This window comes from Photinus pyralis, unplaced genomic scaffold, assembly GCF_008802855.1.
Source record: "Photinus pyralis isolate 1611_PpyrPB1 unplaced genomic scaffold, Ppyr1.3 Ppyr1.4_LG1, whole genome shotgun sequence".
Classification (NCBI taxonomy): Eukaryota; Metazoa; Arthropoda; class Insecta; order Coleoptera; family Lampyridae; genus Photinus; species Photinus pyralis.
The window spans coordinates 33,408,950-33,428,812 of record NW_022170249.1 but is presented as its reverse complement, the minus strand read 5'-3'; the positions used below and the strand labels follow the sequence as shown (position 1 = coordinate 33,428,812).

General features: G+C 35.3%; 1 protein-coding gene across 1 annotated transcript in view; it reads left to right on the top strand.

Moving 5' to 3' along the window:
- Positions 1-14,461, top strand: part of LOC116159183 (ETS-like protein pointed) — a gene marked incomplete at its 5' end in the record, with an annotated part of 34,125 nt that extends 19,664 nt beyond the window's left edge. Inside the window, 5 exon segments of the mRNA XM_031472123.1 lie at positions 12,785-12,922; positions 12,977-13,243; positions 13,343-13,642; positions 13,698-13,974; positions 14,338-14,461. Of these exon segments, the coding sequence (XP_031327983.1) occupies positions 12,785-12,922; positions 12,977-13,243; positions 13,343-13,642; positions 13,698-13,974; positions 14,338-14,401 (1,046 nt within the window).
- Positions 14,462-19,863: the final 5,402 nt, after the last annotated feature.

Here is a 19,863-nt window from a genome sequence, read left to right as displayed (position 1 = left end):
TGTTTATTGCACTTCAGGCGAGATGAAAAGAGTAGGGGTCCGTCCCTTTTCATTTCGTGTTAACAAATATTGGTTTTATTTGTGTACATTTGGGGAACGTTTGTTGGGGAAATTATTTAAAACTAGCACGGCACCGTTTTTTGTGATATTTTTAGTCTGAGCAGTTTCCGGAATCAATTGATTGTGTGCGGTGAACATGGTTAATTAAACTGAACGATACGTTGGATTCAAAACAATTGCTTGAAATGCCACAATCCTGAAAATCTTCGTCAAAACTTAAAAACTCTTCTTATAAATTGTCTTTTATGAGTAAATGTGCACAAAAACCGAGACATGCTGACACTTAAGGGTTATCAATTTCAATTAAACAATCCAGAACAGAAAATTACGCTCATCTTATTTCAATCCAATTAGATGACTAAATATTGGTCAAAATCTACAAACTCCATAGATCAGGATTAGCTCGAGATATTCACCAGAAAACTAGCATCATGTGCCTACTCTAACGTTTACAAGGGAATGTTGAGAATTAAATGTGATAAATATAAACGATTAAAGTCGTAGGATTCATGCAAGTGGCGAGAAAGTTCTTAATTTCATGACCTTCAAACCAGTAGTGAAAAATGACATTTTTATTTACGCATGCGCAAATTTAATTTTTGAATGCGTACACAGGTAGAGTACCTGTTTGAAATAACTTTGGATGCATGTGTATGTGCAATTAAATTTTATTTGAAATACCTTAATAAATGGAAAAATAAAATGATAATATAATACAATAAATAATTATAGATAAAAAACTTCACACTGTGATCAGTACTAGTATCTTTGCATGAAAAATATGCTAAAACGTGCACAATCCAATTTCCAAAACATTTGCAAGATCCGAACCAATTTCTTTAAAATAAATGACCATTTTTGTTGCCCGGTTTAAAATCGCACGTTTTTAAAAATAATTTTGTATTCGGTATTTTCATGTCGAAAACTTGGCAAATTTCATCGAGGTGCAAATTTTATTTTGCACCTCGTTTAAGGATTGGTCATTTGTTAAAGGCTGACCAGCAGTTTGTGAAACTATCTCTTGGTTTGCTACAAAAATGTGCCAAAAAGAAAGAAACGTACATTTTGGAAATTTTGTTCGAAATTGCTGTTATTATATAATATGGTATAATATGCTAATATAATATGCTGAAATTGTTTTGGTATTCATTGCAACATTAACATTTAAAGTTGAATATATACGGGATGTATTAAAATTTACTACCAAACTAGATTTCCCCTCTTCGACTTTGTACTCTCGATATTGACGAATATATGATAACGGAAATCCGCTGTACATCAGAATGTAAAAATGTAACCATATCGGCACGGTAGGATGAAAGCTACTTGGCGCATGTATCGATCGGTACGCGAAATAGCAACAGTGCGACATCAACGAAAAAAGAAGTTTTAAAAAAATCCTATAAGCCGATGGGGTCCAATCCAAACCATCCGAGGGCGCACAGGGACACAAAAAAATTCATCAACATCGTCCAGTAGGACTTCAGTCACAAACACACGTACAGAAGATTTTTATATATAAAGTACGTAGTGACCAAGAGAAAATGAGGTGATTCAGAATACGATTGCTAAAAAGTTTGTTAGTTGTACGAGACACTTATGTTGAAATCGTCTTCGACTCACTCGCGGTATTAAAATGTATACCTAATAAAATTAATGGTTTTCGGATACATTTAAGTATTACTTTTTGTACAGACATTGAGTCAAAGTATGCGGATTGCCACGGAAATTCACGGTTCATGTGCAAAAATACTGACGACCAATATTTTTAATGAGAATTTTAAAGATTAACAAATTTAAAAATTTGATGAAAGATTCATAAAAAATGTTTCTCCTTTCATAGCAAATTTACGGATCACTCTGTATTAAAACTAATCCTGCCAGCTTAGTCTATATTGGAAAACTCTGTGAGAAAGCTGCTTCAGAAATCTTATGGGACGTTATACAGGGTGTTTCTAAATATTATGTAAATAATTTTTTAACTTACGACTCACAGCTCATATTAAATATAGGCCCGCAAACGCTTCGTTACCGATTTACAGGGTGTCATAGTTTTACAGTACACTTTACAATTTAAACTTGAATTTAGAAATATAGGCAAACACAAGATGCAATTGTCAATGCCAACTGTCAAAACTAATACAAACAAGATATTATCCAAATAAAGCCAGGGCGTACTGGATCATTTTAAAAATTATACTTTCATTTTGCTGGAAAATTAATTGTAATTTTTTTCTCTTCAGGGGTGGAAAATGACCCCTGAAAAAACAACACCCTGTAGATTATCACTACCATTGACATGACCAATGATGTAGGCCCTTCAGTTTAACTTAAATTTCAAATTTGAGCGAAATATCTGAAAAACTACAGGAGATATAAAGAAAAAAATTGAAATTTTGACACTGTAGATTGGGTCACGAAGCGTTTGTGGACTTATGTTTATATGAACTTTTAGTCATAAAATAAGTCAAAGAACTTCCGTATTTACATCATATTTAGGAATACCCTGTATATACAGGATGAAAATTTTGCCTGCGACATTCAATATATCTTCAAAACATTTTTTAAAGAAGGCTTGGGAAAAACCCTACCGTTAAACCTTCAGAAGGTTTTTAGATAACAACCACGATCGAATTGAGGTTAGACAACAACCACGATGACCTTCAGTGAGCGCACAACAACCTCGTTTGGAGTTGGCGCATGCGCAGAACTCAAGGTCAAAGTGCGCCAGAATCGGTGTTACTTACCTACTTCTTCCGTTAGCACCTTCTATGTGTACCTTTTTTGGGAGAATCTGAATCTCTTATCAGAATTTCTATAACACGGTAAATGTAGAAGGTAACAGGCCTGTATTTTCTTATTTTTTGTTTGCCTTTATTTTTGGGAGTGGGCGGGGTTTCAGCCAAGGCTGCTCTACCAGCTCAACCCACTATACATTTACAAATATCTATGCCCGAACCAGGGACTCTTAGTACCGCAGTCCAGCTTCAACTCAACTGCGCCACACGTGCCGACCGGCTTATGGACTCCATATTGGATTTTTACGGAATGAGGTATAAGACTAAAAAAGAAATTCAATTGAATGCATCGCCATCATAGCCATGTTGATTCAGCAAGATCTAGTTACCCGTGGATGTATTGTTGAAAATTGAATGTAAATCATTTGAGTTGGACATTTTTCTTGTAAATTTATGAAAAAGTACTTACCTACCTATAGAGTGACACGTCAATATTTTCTTTTTTTGTCCTCTTATCTCATTCCGTAAAAATATTCAATCCAGTATAAAAATATTCATATGGGTTTCCGCAAAATAGCCCCGAAGAGCTACTATAGGTTCGTCATTGTCCCAAAATTTTCTTCCTCTTATGGTCGTTTATACTTACTGACAAATTTAAGGGGAACTAAGCGTAGCTTAAAATCCATGGGATCGATATGGGATTTTAAGCTACGCGTAAGCTAAGCCCCTCTTAAATTTGTCAGTGCAAACGGCCATTGGTGTTTTTTGAGATTCGGGAACAAAACATAGTCACTAGGTGCTCGGTTTTTTCAACATCTTGATCACGTCAACATGGCGCCCTAGATGGTGACCATCATTCATCATCTATAGGTAGTGATTCTCGGCCATGTTTAAACAATTGATCACTCGCAAATAGTTGACTTAGAAGGGCCCTTATACAGCTAACATTTCATCAAGTTTGGAATTTTATAACAAAATAAATAGCATAACATAAATAAATTAATAATGTTGCAATTGTTTTGTAAATTGTACACAAAAGTTACCAAGATATACCTATATATGAATGCACCAAAATTCAAAACAAGACAAATAATGCTCATTTTCGATTTTGAAAACACAATCGTAACCATTGAAAACACCTACTCGCAAGAAAATGTTTTAAACTACATACTACATAAACACTTAGGTAGACCATTTATTACACTTAAAACACATTTAATGATTTATTAGTGTACTTTAAGTGCATTTCCACCGATATTTTAAGCTTGTTCTCTAAATTGATGTGTACTAGGAAGTTCTACCAGATATTTTTACACGTGTGTATTTGGGGTAAGTGATGTAATAAAATACACTTTTATTTGACGGTCGTATACTGTCCATTTTCCGTGCTACAAACGGCAAAGAATAAAACGCTCGTGTACTGCGTACGCTGAATTTAAATTACCTGTAATTACACTTAATTAGCAAAATAACGGAAATGCTATCAGTGTTCTTTGTTAACGTTTTTTCAATGATCTGCAGCAGAGCGATAAATTACCAAAGAATTTTACGAAAGCAGGACTTTTCAATGCATTGATAAGGAGCATACGGAAAGCTCTCAAATCTATGACCGACAGAAATTTTCAATAGCAAACTGTTGAATGCGACTAACTATAATTACGCCGTTCATTAAGGTATCTTATCGTGTGGTGACTTCATCCGAGCTTATTGCACGAGTTTGTTTAGAAAGACCGCGTTAAACGGTTAAAACTTACCCCCGTTTCATTCTGATCATCCTTTGTCGGCAGGTGTTGGAGATTAGTGCTAATTAAATTTCGTCGCCGTGAAATACCTAGTCGAGACTTTGTTGAGTGAGGTTGTAGATTGTATAGATAGTAATATAATATTGCGGATTGATGTTATTGTCACCTGTTGGTATTCACCCTCTTCGAAAATGAGCAATTTCGATTCTTTGAGCAAAATTCATAGTAAAACTAAGTATATGATCTGTTGAATATGAAGGAATAAAACTGAAAAAGAAATTATTACAAGGCAGAGCAGGTGCTTCTGATGCATGAGCACCTGTCCTCACACACCAGTTTGTATTTTTAACCGAAACCGCACTTGCAACTTATCAAATCATTATAGTCGCTTATTACAGTTCATGCAGCAATAAACGTTTTATGCAGAATTTTTTCCTATGACTATTTACAGTTCTTAAGAAGTTTCAATTATTGGTATGTTGATTACCTAGATACTTATACGTGCATGATTATTAATATTAATTACTGGAGTAGACGCTTTGCGAAGGCATCTTGCATAATCCCATCAGGTTTTAATACCGAACTTGTTTTAATGCGTTCATTTTTAATTGGAACTTGGAATTTCGTATATTTGGGAAAATATCATGACCACTTCGTCGCAACAAGAATTCCGGTTGATTAGTCTTTACGATTTTTGCTTTGGAATTATCTTTGCTTTTTTATTGTGAACAAGAATCAACTTCAATAGTAATTGATCTAGTATGCAGTGCGATGCATTATTAATAGCAGTTATTAAGGTTAAATTAGCAAAACAAAATTTGTAGAAATCAGATTTGATGATTTTCAATTTTTTACCTACGAGGTAACGATATAAAATGTCATATGCGAGCAAACCGTTATTTTGATGTTCTAGTTGGAATACAGGGTGGCGCCATAAAAACGAAACGGATTTTTTCTATTAGTTAAAATTTAATGTGTATGTGTTCGGAGGGTACCACCCTAAAATTTTAAATCGCATAATAGAGTAAGTTCGAAAGGTCTTCATTCTTGAAATGTTGATAGTTATATTTTTATTAGATTTACATTATATTGAAAATTTCAGAACAATGACAGATTTAAAGGAATAATGTGTTGCGACAATGTCATAGATATTAGCTTAAATCTAACAGCTATTTGCAGCGATATACAAGGTTATGAGAAGTTGTCAAACTGCGGGCTTGGGATTAAGTTTTTTTTTACAAACTTAAGGATTAGGTAAGCAATAGGCACGTTGTTACGCGGCTTAGTTATATATTAATAAGGATTTAAGACTCTTCGGTTCAAGCGGATAAAATTAAATTAAATTAAATTAAATTAAATTGGCCCGCTTATCTATAATGCTTCTTATACTTCTTCACACAAAATATTTACGCATGCCCGACCTTAAAAATAGAACCAATTTGAATTTCAAGATTCCTGGATGGTACAGCGGAACTTTGTGACTCGCTCTCGTACGATATTGGCTTTCGTTGTAATGGAAAATTTTCGGGATACCTAATCTTGTATTTACCCGGAATGCATTTAAACTGCTCAAATTTCTCGACAATATACTCGAGTTAGACAATTTTAAACCTACAAATCCGTAATGGTATACGCATTTAAAGTATCGAACCCGAGCTGCCTGGTTGCAAGCCGAGTATCCTTACCGCTAGACCATTATGGCACACATTCAATCTTGATCAAACTGAGTTCGCATTTCGAAATAGTTGTGGAGAAGAACCAATCAATTTTTGCATGCACGCGGACAAGTCTGCCGTTTATAAATATGCCAACGGGCCTTTAACTAGGTGATATTAGAAAAAAGTTCTTTATTTATAACGATTAGTATTAATCGGTTGGGTTTTGGTGTATAAAGCACCGAGAAGAATTGTTTATTCGCGTAGATTTTAATCCCCCAAAAACAAATGGCCCTGCTTTATATCAGTCCTCAAAATTTCCCTCCGCGATTTCCGGAACTTGATTCAGGTGTTTTTCAGAATACTCAACGTTATACCCGCCCATTCCCGTAAAAATAAAGCCGTCGATAACTCGCACTTTTATCACAATTCGAATTAAACTAAATACTTTTTCAACTACGCCATCGAAATTTAGCAAAACGCACCAATTCGTATGTTTTTTATTCGAATTTAATTTGGCTCCCGAAAAGATTGCACGAACTAATGATACGTGTTTGCTTTCGAAGTCAAACTGCTAATCTTCACAATTACGCGAATGAAAAATCTCGCTCTAACGTTGTACGTGCTTGCTATCGAAGCCGAGTAAAGAATGCCGGGTCTGCCGTTGCGTTGAATATTTGTATTTCGCCCGCTGGAAAAACCGAAATGACTTGTAGCCGGCGAGTGCTCTGTTTTTTCATACATAGACCATCAAGATCCATATCTCTCCGTAACGACGGTTTTTAGAAGTAGCAACACCGTACAGTTCGCGCTTTGTCTACTACACACTCACACAGCCTGCGTTTTGCTCGAAATGCAGACCGGTTATCCCTCTTATCTTCCGACATACTTTCATTCGCGTTTGCTATGAAGCGGTAGGTATATATGTAAATTTCTTTATGTTGAAATTTTTAAAATTGCAAAGCGGCCACCCGTTACAATGTCTCGGGTAGACCTCCCATTTTCTCTTTGAGAATATACCTTCTTCACACACTGCGTTTTCGAGATATACGCATTTGAACTCCTGGTCCTATCTATACGCATACGCTTCACTCAGGCTAAAGCTTTCGCTAATTACTTACATTAGTGCATAGCTTTCCGATGATGCCCGTTTGAAATTGGCGCGCAAATAAGGATGTTATTTGAACTTGTATTGGCGAATAGGTAATCGAGTAATCCTATGTGGTGCTACTCTAAAAAAAAATGAAGGGGTTGAAGGCTTTTTCAAAGATAATATCACTTAATTTAGTAGGCAATTAGGGTTTAAGTCCTAGACTAAGGGGATGAAAAGATTCGTGAGAAAATTTTGTCCTAGAAGAACCCTTTAGCTATATACGAAAATGGCTCTGTTGCGTTTTAAGTGAAGGAACAGTGAGGAATAATCACCGAATCGCGATAAGGGGGCCGAATAGGATGACTGGTTGGTAGGAATTAACCATGAAAAATAAAACCAACCTGTAACACCCAGGGGCGGTTTTATACATCTACTCAGGGGGTGGGGGGCGAAAATAAAAAAGCTACAGAATTGCAGATGCAGAGGTGTGTGGAAATTTTTTAAAGTAGCTTTGACCCAATTTCAGCTGTTTTTTGTTAAACTATCTATTGCCGCATTAATTTCCGAATACCCAACATTCTGTACCACATTCTTAACTTGCCAAATATTATCCCAATCCAATTTAAGCGTGAACTTTAAAAAAAAGGAACAAAAAGCATTGTTCAAAAAAAGCAAAAAAGGCAAAATAAAAATAGGCTCAAACGCTTTCATTTTTCATGAAACGTATAGATCCAAAACTAATAACCATTACATTCTGCATTCAAAATTAACGTATAAGCAAAATGACATAAATCCGCACCATATTCATTATTATGCGGTGGTAATCAGTGCTGAGTGCAGTCGTGAGTCGCAGTCTGGACAATACACGATTCCGCCCCTGCCGGCATTATTTTGTATTTTATTCAATTTTACTTTTCCGTCAAGTGGTTAGGTCTATTTAATTCGATTATTATGTAAACCTAATGAAATAAAAAAACAATAATTGAGCAGTAGGCGATCGCCCCTGTCGCCCCCCCCCCCTAAAAACCGCCCCTGGTAACACCTGCTGTCCTCACCCATTGATCTCGAAAAGGCGCCTTCCTCCTCCAAGTTTCACTTGGTACGACTAGAGGCAAGGGTACCTAAAATCTGTTGATGGCTGTTTGGCACATGAGCTCTAAGGCAATTTCCCTATAAGTAGTTCAAAACCGCAGAAATGGGTCCGGACGGCGGGACAGACGGACGGATGAAACGCAAACAATTTTTAATTTTGACAAATGTCCTAAAAATCATTTATTATTTAGAATTTAAATAACTTTAGAACAGAGGGTAGGATCTTAAAAGTTGCTATATAGAACCAAGTAAGAACCCTCTTGAATTTGAGGTTAAAAGGTCAAATGTCAGTCCGTGCGTCTGTATGCTAACTTTGGTGACGTTTGTTCAAAAATTTGATAGTGTTTCTACTGTAACTATGACAAATTAACAATTACAAGTTTATTTATATCGGCCTTCGAGACTGTAACTGAAGCTGTAAACATTTGTGAGAGGAGTGGGGTGGGGGCAATAGTTAGCACCGTGGACGGATTTGGGAGTAAGGTGCTACCTTCCTTTCAGTACATAAAATCTAATTTCTTTATCACCAAAACTTGCAATTGAGGTACTCGTAATAATAAAGAGTATTATTATTATTAAACAGTGGCCGGGTGCTCCGTCCTTCACAACCCCCCTCCCTCGCTACGCCACTGGCTTGTACATTAATGTTTCATGAATTTCTTGTTCATGCCTTGCCATTTTCTTGTAAATTTGTATGTAAAATATGCTTCCCTCAAATTTAAAATATGGTACCTATCTAACCAAGGGCGGAACTAGACATTTTGCTCGGTGGCGGGAGGCGGAGACAGAAATATTTCTTTCTTGAATAGGTACATAACCTATAAAAAGTTTTGTCCAACTTTTTTTTAGAAAAATTAACATTAAAAGTTAAAATGAGGTATTAACATTCCAAAACAAATAATCTCAAATACCTACATGTGTACTTAATGCTCCTTTTTGCTATCTATTAATATTGAAGAGCGGCATATATCTTTAGTCCAGGTTTAAATACATTATGATAGCTTGGTGATCTCTGTTTTTAGTACTGCACTTCCGTTATTTTGTTGGCCTACCGCTATGGTTTTAATCAACTTGCTGTTCATGCAAGTATTTTCATCTTTTGGGTAGGTATCTGGAAAACCATAGTTTCGGTCGACATTTCACTGATTTTATTGTAATAACTCATCATAGGGACTATGTCCTTGATTCAAGTGCACAATCTCCCTTTTAGCAGATAACAGCTTTTTGTTTTAATTTTAATCAAAAGCTTATGTAAGCGACGTTTGTATGTAAAACGAAAAAGAATTACCTACTTAGAATAGGTACTTAGATTAGGTATGACCAGAATATACCAATATAAAATCTGTCTGATGATACGTTCTAAGTTTAAAAATGAATACTGTTTAGATATTTTTTGTTTTATTTTGTTTTTCCTTTTTTAACATTCAAGCTTCAGCAACTGCTTGATGGCTGGTGTCATGGCCTCATCGGTTCTCAATTGAAATCTGCAAAGGTGAACCATTCTATAACATTACATTCGCTTTCACCACTGCATTGCAGATTTATATGATTCCAATTTCTTTTCCTTCGAAAATGTGCAAGGTTGTGTATAGGGACCTAAGAATCAAAGAAGATACGAAGATGGTCAAATTAGGGAATAGTTGCGAAATTAAAGAGTAATTGTCATGCTGCACCTGAAGAAAACCAGAAAATTTCGATTACTTCCGAAGATATGCCAGAAAAACCAAAATTTACCGATTTCGTTCTTATTTTTTCTGATGGTATTTGAACAGAAACAATAAAAAAAAATACTTTCTCATTGCCACTTTTTGAGCTGTACAAGACAGCGTTAAGATTTTCAATACAAAACGTGTTGTTTCAATCATCATCAAGTTTATTAAGGATCCTCAGATCCTTTATAGTTTTGTATTGTCGTCCGTCCGTCCGTCCGTCCGTGTGCGCTCTAACTCTTTTTAAAAGTGGCCGATTGTGTTGAAATTTGGTATACGGGTACGTTGGACATTAAGAACGGACGCTATTGATTTTCAGGAAGCTGGTTCAACAGGAACAAAAGTTATACGACTTCGAGTGAATCGGGAACAGGAAAAACTGCGAACTCAATATAATAAAAATTAACATATTTCATTCCCTAGGTCATGTATCGAGTTCGGACTTTCGCTAGATTATTCCCTATGACTCTTAGATGTGTAACAATTCAATATAACTCTTCTCTGTGGTCTCGGTCAAAAGTTTTAGAGCAAAATGTACCCAAATTATTCTTTACACATGAATTTAGAGTTGTAAAAGCTTTCAAACGCATTATCTTGATGCTGAAAGAGTTGATAACGTGCACGTTTGATAACCGCATGTGTGTGATTCAAAAATGTTAAATTATTTTTCTGAGGCCACATGGATTTTGATCAAAATATGTCAAAATCGTTAATTATGCACCAAGATCGTTGGGAAAAAGACTACGCGCATTATCTCAATGCCCAAGACATGAATTTGATGCATTTTTGGCGACCACGTGGATTTTGATCAAAACATGTCAAAATCGTTATTTATGCACCAAGAGCGTTGGGAAAAAGACTAAGCGCATTATCTCAATGCCCAAGACATGAATTTGATGAATTTTTGGCGAAAACGTGGATTTTGATCAAAACATGTCAAAATCGTTATTTATGCACCAAGATCGTTGGGAAAAAGATCAAGAGCATTATCTCAATGATCTAAACATGAATTTGATCTATTTTTATGGACCACATGGATTTTGATCAAAACATGTCAAAATCGTTATTTATGCACCAAGATCGTTGGGAAAAAAACCAAGAGCATTATCTCAAAGCCCAAGACATGAATTTGATGCATTTTTGTTAACTATAAAATGTATTTTGTAAGATTAAAATAAATTGTCGTTAAAAGTGATTGTAATACTGAGGATCCTTCGATATTTCGTTGTATCGGTTTATTTTGTTATATGACCCCCTATAGAAAGTACATAATGTATTGAGTATAGCACTTTTTATTAACGATGTACGGCACACAAAAAAACAAAAGTTGGGAAACTGCGGTTTCAACAGGATGGTGGACCCGCGCACAACCGACTAATAGTACGAGAATAGGTATACCTATCAGACATATTTTCTATTTTTTCTAGGAAATTTGCCCGATAGGTATTCACGCACAATTATGGTCTTGTCCCTTGCTAATGTAAACGTATATAGCTCTCTATGAAACAATTTCGGGAGCCTTGGGACAATCTTGTTTTAACACATCAAGATATGCATAGAATTGTACTAGAACATATTCTTTCGGTTTTGTATAATATTGATAACGGAGTTTTTGCTTTTCCACTGGCACAAACCCCAAAAGTGTGATATGGATATTAAATTTTGAATGTATTCTTAGTTATCTATGACGGCGTTTAATACCGGACATCCTGACAATGCGGTAGACTTTAGAATACTAATTATCTCGCACAGCACGAACGATCGTTATACGATTATTAAACTTGACACTTCGTAAGTAGGTATACATAGGTCCCTAGCTACCTAAGCATCATTGTAGTATTAACACTTAAGTGTCTTTGATCTCTTTTAATTTTACCAAAAAAATAGTTTGCAAAATTTTAGAATAAAATCGCTTCATCTTACTGAAAATACTTACCAGCATTGCAAGAGTAGAACCTGTAGTCCCTTGAAAATTATGTGGATCTAAGAATATTTTAACTGCCAATTCATATCATTAAAATTCGCGCGCGAAATTCAAACAGTCGCATGCGTAATCTTAAAAAATCATTCTGTTTCATATATCTAGCAATAATTAAACAAAGCAAATACAAAGAATTGTGGGAACCTCGGTAAGTACGTGTAGGTGAAACAACAAAGCCGTTTCAGACTGATGTTTTTAATTATATACCCAGAAATAATTATGCCGCTCGCAAATGGTTTATAAAATCGAGTAAATGAGGGGCAAGATTCGCATAAAAATGCGCGAAACTTAAAACAATGCTTGACCAAAGCTTCTTTTCATTAAAACGATCACGTTTGTATGTTTATTAAATTAACGTATTATAGTATTTTTAAATAAAGCTAAGGTTCAAGGATATTTTGTTTAACAATTTGATGGACCAACGAGAATTGAGAGTTCAGCCTTCCAATAAAGTTATTACGGTAGAGGCGGGCCGTATTGAACCAATCCAGAATCTCGTTCTCTTTCCGGTCATCTATTCATGAGATTCCCCTGCCAACGCGGACCACTTTTGTTGAATTCTGGCCAACGTCATGCCTTACGATTACATCGTATTCATTGTGGATGTGGTTTATTATTACACAATTTATAAAATGGGGACTGTACAAGACGAATGTAGTTCGCGTTGAAACGATTTGTAACCTGTTTATTTTATAAATCCCATTTTTCTTACAGGAGGTTATGGGCCACTTAGTAGAAGTCCGGCGTGCCCTCCCTCGGAAGATATTAGAGAGAATGGATCACCTCCCCCAACGGGACCACCTCCGACGAGTTTTTTAAATCTTCAAAGGAGTTATCATCAACTTAAAGATAGTAAGCTAATTTGTGTGCTTAAAGGGATCGATTCTAAATAATTTCCTTTTGCAGGTTTCACTAAAGGTTCGTGCGCACCTCCTTCTGGAGAACCTACAAATTACGAAGGCTTAGATAGTTTGCAAACTATAAGCAGTGATGAACATCATCACTATTTATCAAACCCAAATCATTATCCTCCAGAGGAGCAAGAATATCATTCCTTAGAGCCAGGCAATCAACCTCAGTCATATTTAGAAAGTTCACCCGAGTTTTATGCCGCAAATAGTCTTTTAGAAACCAAATATCATCCTCATAGTTACGTTAAAGGATACGTGAGAGGTAAGCACCAGAATTGCAAACGCACGATTAAGCGAAATACAAAGCTTAACGTCAAAATTATACAGGGTGTTGCAAATGTTTTAAAGGTTTCACTTACAGGTAGTGGGCGATACAATGATGGTTACGGTGAGGCATACGGTTCGCCGTACGACGGGAGTCCATTCCAAACGGTACCCAGTGGCGCGAATTCATCAGGTCCTGAACAATGGTCGCACAATCCATCAGACTTAGCATCTATAGCCCACGCGCATTCGCACACGCATCCCGCATTTCTCTCGGCGGGCATGGCGGGCAGAGACGCGATGAATCCTCTGGGTCCAGACACGAAACCCATCATCCAAAACGGAATGATGGGCAACTACCCATCCAGCGGAGGCGCGGGGGGTCCGTGTTTTACAGGTAAGAGTAGACTTAAAAGAGAGCACCACACGCTTATCCAATGGTTATCTTCTAGGATCGGGACCAATACAGCTATGGCAATTTTTACTAGAATTATTAACCGACAAATCTTGTCAAGGATTTATTTCTTGGACCGGAGACGGTTGGGAGTTTAAATTAACCGATCCAGACGAAGTGGCGCGGCGTTGGGGGATTCGCAAGAATAAACCTAAGATGAACTATGAAAAGTTGTCGAGAGGTTTGCGCTATTACTACGATAAAAATATTATACATAAGACTGCTGGCAAACGTTATGTTTATCGTTTTGTTTGTGATCTACAATCATTGCTCGGGTAAGTTGCTTACTTATTGAATTTTGTCTATTGATATTTTCAAAATTTGCTAATTTTAAGTTTCATTATGGATAAATTTACTAATTGTACGATTTTTTTCAATTATATTTTTTAAGCTCACGGTTAGTTTTATTACATACGCAAAAATAGTTTTAAAAATTGTTTGACAGATAAGATCTATCCTAGTTTTGAGAAAAATAAAAACCAAATCGAATTTCACGAGTATAAAGGATACAGATATCAAACAACTCTTCTTGTAATAAATCTAAGTGGTAGTATACGTTAGTAGAGTTTTTAAATAACTGAATTTTACAACGAAGCGTAGTGCACAATTAATGTATAATTGTTAATATATTGTTTCAGTTATAGTCCAGAAGAATTACACGCGATGGTAGATCTCAAACCTGAAAAAAAAGAAGACGACTGATGAATTTTTGCTAGCGCAAGTATTGTCCTCGCCCGCTACAGATCAAAATTCAGTTTCTCATAATCAAACATTGGTGCCCATTAACGATAACGTAATATTCACAAGGTACTTTTATAAGTAATCAAGCTCTGTGTAAAACCAGAATGTGCTTCTCCAGTGATACCCATAACTAATACTAAGTATTACTCGATTTTTATTATTAAAATTATTTCAGTTTATGAAGTTAAAGCTGTTAATATTTGTTATATAATGTAATTCATCATTATGTACGATATACTAAGTGTATTTTTCCATAATGGCGAATTGGTGCGGATTTTGTTGATGTGCGACAAAATGTTCGGCATCAATTTGGACTGTGCTATACGAACAAAAAATATCTCTTAGTTGTCTCCCAAAGTATTTTACGTGTGATGTCAGGATAATACATTGTGTTGTATATTCGTAAGTAAATACGCTCTCTGGACTTTGCCGATTTTTATTGAGAGTCGTAAGTGATTCAGTGATCTTCTCAAATCACTCGCCCTCGTTTGTAAATATTATTATTGTGATAAGAATCCAATCAAATAGTAATGTTTATATTTTGAAAATATAAAGTGTATTATTGGGGTAATTCGACTTGAAAATTTTTATTAAATTATTTTATGACCCCATTGTTAGGTATTTTTATACTATAATGTAAATGCAATTAAGAAATTCCGTTAAATATAATTTAGAATGCTCAAAGATGTTCAATGATAATTTAACGCATAACTAAAGAATGACAATACATTTTGAAGTCTTTGTTGTAAAGGGCAATAAATTTACAATATTTTTAAATTCCGCGACTTTACAATGTTAAAATTCGACTTGTTAACTTTTTTATTGTGGTCTCAATTTAAAATATATTTAATGTAAGTTATTATTATTAGTACAACACGTTGATAGTATGGCTGGTGATCATAATTAGGTATCTCTTTGCTGTATTTATTTAATGTGTTAATTTATACGTATATGTATTACAAGTTTTAATAAAAATTGGTTCACAAATTACTTTTTTTTTTATTTTCACAGATGAATTAAAGAAACTTAAGGGCCCTAATAATCTAATAAAGATAACAAAATTGGATATTTGCTATGACAGTGCTTTGTCACACTGTAAACTGTTAAACGACCATTTTACTTCCCGGCGGTAGGCAATCCTGGCAACAATGTACTTAACGCCTTCGACGACAATTTGATCTCCGCGATCGAGGAGGATGGAAAACATTTAGGACGCGGTAAACATACTAAGCAAATTCATGTTTATTATATTGAAACAATTCATCGGATTTAAGTTTTCTTATTTGCTACTTTATAGACTGATTTTTTTTTAGATATAATACAATTTGAATAGGGACTATTATCAATTGAAATTATGTTATTTAGAGGTTAGGGTAGGTAAATAGGTAAAACGCAATTTTCTAAAAATCGGTTCTTTGCACCGAGAGCAATTGTGTAAACAAGACAGCTTATTTGAGCTTTACATATTTCGGTTTCCTGTATTTCTAAGAATTAATTACAATGCGTCAATAACGCACAATAACAACATCTTTCGGTACCTATTTGACTAATCATTACTTAGGTAAAAAAAAAAGAAAAATGGGGTTGGACAGACGCCTTTAGAAAAGTGTGCATTACCGGGATAACCGATGCTGAGAAAACAATAGTCACCGGGATATTAATGATCGCCGGGAAAACGGTGCCGGGGCCGGGGTGTACGTCGCCGAGATGTACAAATCGCTGGGATGGGATGCACCTTTGAGTTGAATAAAGTACCTTACAATTTGAGGATAACGTGACAATAGTTATTTTTTTGAATAGTTATAAAATTACCGGTCTTTTTCTTGTCAAAAAATCGTATGGAAAGGGGTATTTTTTTCACGATCTTTACTGTGCCTTTCCGTGGCGTTAGTCCTGTCTATTAATAGTAGCTCAATTTATAAGTGACAGTAAATCGCGTGATGTCAAATGTCAATGATATTCAACTATGGGTGATTAAGGATCCTATGCAAAAAATTTTGGGCACAACACGTGTTGTAAGTGTCCTTTTTTCATGAATTGCAACTGCAAATTCATGAAAAACAAGTACCTACTTTCAAAACTAGTAGGACAAATAACTATTGTCTGAAACTGCGAATAGCAACGAATACTTTTTTATACTCTGCCAATGCCAACGCACAGACCTCTAAAATATCAGCATTCAGTATAGTAGGTATATTGTGTTATATTATGACATCAGAGAGCGACGCGCTCAGGGCTACCTATAACGACCGAGTTAATTTTTCTTCCGATTTAAAAAGCATTATTTTGTCTTTATTCTCACGTTGGATGAAATTATGCAGAGCCAAAATGTCTTCTTATGGCTCGTCAGTATTTTGCAGTCTCAAACACTAACTCGCCATAAAAAGTGTCACTATAGGTACAAATATTAAAAGAAATATCAAAAAATTATCAAATCCCTCGTGTGACATCGAATAAGGGACGTCGCAGTGTATTTTTGTGTGGCAGATCAGTATTCTATTAGCCATCAATAAAATCTTGTCTAAGGCTACCACATTCTCTTTGTCAGTGTCGCACTAGGTATGAATCATCCAAGCAAGAGCTTTCTGGGTACGAAGCATCCCCAACCTTCAGAAACTATTAACTGGGAAGGCTTTATTGGCACAATTTAGTGCACCCTTTGCTTTTATTCTTTGGAGAAAAAGCATTAGATATCTGGTATATGCAAACTGTAAAAATGCAACAAAACTTTGGACTACATATTATCAGGTGTCAATGACTTGTTGCCACACATCTAAACAATTTTTTCTGCTATAACCTTTTTATTATACTTCATTGAAATCACTTTATTTACACCTGCATTAGAAATAATGGTATCTGGCCTTTTCCAGGATAGCGCACGGAATAGTATTTTACATTATTAGCCAGGTAAGTGAGTTTTTACTGGCGATAGGAGAAGTTGAATAGCGAGCCGTTAGGCGAGCTTGTCATCTCCTAGAGCCAGTAAAAACTATTACCTGGCGTATAATGTACAATATTTTATTTGTTACTCATTTGTAAACAATAGTAACCGTAAATAATTAGTTCTTAAATTAATCTTGAAGAAATGTCTAAAATATCATGTTATCCATGTAACAGAGACTTCGCATTAATTCTGGCCAATGAAATGACTCGATTACTAACTTGTAAAATTTTTACATGTCTGCTGTCAGTTTTACATGTCTGCTGTTAGTTTTACATGTCTGCTGTCAGTTTTACAAGTCAGTAGCGTTTAAACATGACGTTTACCCGTTTGCGTTTTGTCTTGTTAATCAACGTTTACAACTGAGTAACAAATAATAGTATTTTACATTATTAGCCAGGTAAGTGAGTTTTTATTGGCGATAGGAGAAGTTGACTAGCGAGCCATTAGGCGAGCTTGTCATCTCCTAGAGCCAGTAATAACTATTACCTGGCGTATAATGTACAATATTTTATTTGTTACTCATTTGTAAACAATAGTAAACGTAAATAATTAGTTCTTAAATTGATCTTGAAGAAATGTCTAAAATATCATGTTATCCATGTAACAGAGACTTTGCATTATATTAATTCTGGTCAATGAAATTACTAGATTACTAACTTGTAAAATTTTTACAGGTCTGCTGTCAGTTTTACAAGTCAGTAGCGTTTAAACATGACGTTTACCCGTTTGCGTTTTGTCTTGTTAATCTAACGTTTAATAAATAAATAAAATTTTATTTGTTACTCAACGTTGATTAACAAGACACAACGCAAACGGGTAAACGTCATCTTTAAACGCTACTGACTTGTAAAACTGACAGCTGACGTGTAAAAATTTTACAAGTAAGTAATCTAGTCATTTCATTGGCCAGAATTAATGCGAATTCTATGTTACATGGATAACATGATATTTTAGACATTTCTTCAAGATCAATTTAAGAACTAATTATTTACGTTTACTATTGTTTACAAATGAGTACCAAATAAAATATTGTACATTATACGCCAGGTAATAGTTTTTACTGGCTCTAGGAGATGACATGCTCGCCTAACGGCTCGCCAGTCAACTTCTCCTATCGCCAGTAAAAACTCACTTACCTGGCTAATAATGTAAAATACTATTCCCGGTCCCATTGATTCTTTCCGTGCGCTGAATATAAATACACAAAATATTGCTTTAAAATACAAATTTACAGGGAAGTAAACTAATTTTTAGAAAATCTATATGCGTTGTAATGTTTCATATGTAAGTATTTTGCGTTTTAATTCGTAGATGTTTGAATATTTAGATAAACTTCTTTTACAATTTGTGACATTTTTTGACGTTTCGTCAACCTTATCTGAAATAAACTAATTAAACAAATCGCCTTTGAAATGATTTGAGAGTAACCATGAAAACGCATTTTCTATAACTGTTACAAAATAAAAATGTTAGCGAGTTTGTTGTTTTTTATGTTATCGATTTAAAAGAAGTAAGTATAATAAAAAATATCGTTCATTACACGTCCAGAAATGCTTTTTCCTCGACTTTTTCCGTGTGCTTGCACGCCTTCCCGTGTTCGGCTGCCACGCGCGCACGGAAAAAGCCTGCTTTCCGGACTCCTAATGAAATATACTATTCTCGTATTGTGTGTTGTTTGCAAATACCCCATATATTTTCAATAGGATTGAAAATACAATGGTTGGGAGGCAACCGTAGTACCGCATGTCGATTTTCTAATGCCATCTCATCAGCAGCATACAGTACTAGTACTCGTATACCTATATAGATGTATCTCTTAGATGCACCTACGTAAAATTATTACCTACACAGACTGAATCAGAGGTCTTATAGTGTAGGTCTGGTCGAGAAACTGGGAGATGGTTGGACGTTGGTAGTATTTTACGAACCTTTGAGCACATTTTGCTTCCTTCGCCTGCCTTGATTGCAGTTGCCAGTAATCAACCTGTATTTCCATATCTGCAAAATTGAAGGAGTAGTTTGAGTAATCAATACAAATTCGCTATCGCCATTTCGAAGAATATTTTCAAATCATAATGTGTCAATATTACGGAAATAATTTGACTTATATTTTTCATATATTATAGCATATGATTATAATTTATAATATATAACTTATATCTAAGTGTTATATGGTAATTATTCATGGCGAGAATATTATATTCTTAACACTTGGACATTTTTACCTGTGTAGGGGCGGGAAAGAATAACCCTACCGCAGAGGGCACTGCGTGTCGTAAGAGGCGACTAAACATCTGTCTTTAGGTCGCAATCTCGAGGGATATTTTATGACATTCCAGTACACATTGTGACTTATGGTCGGTCGATGTATTACCCACAAATATTTTAGACTGTGGTTGAGGTGAAGGGTAGGACGTCACCAATTACAGAGCCGATATACAGGGTGCGCTTGAAATTACGGCATTTCAAGATCTCTGCT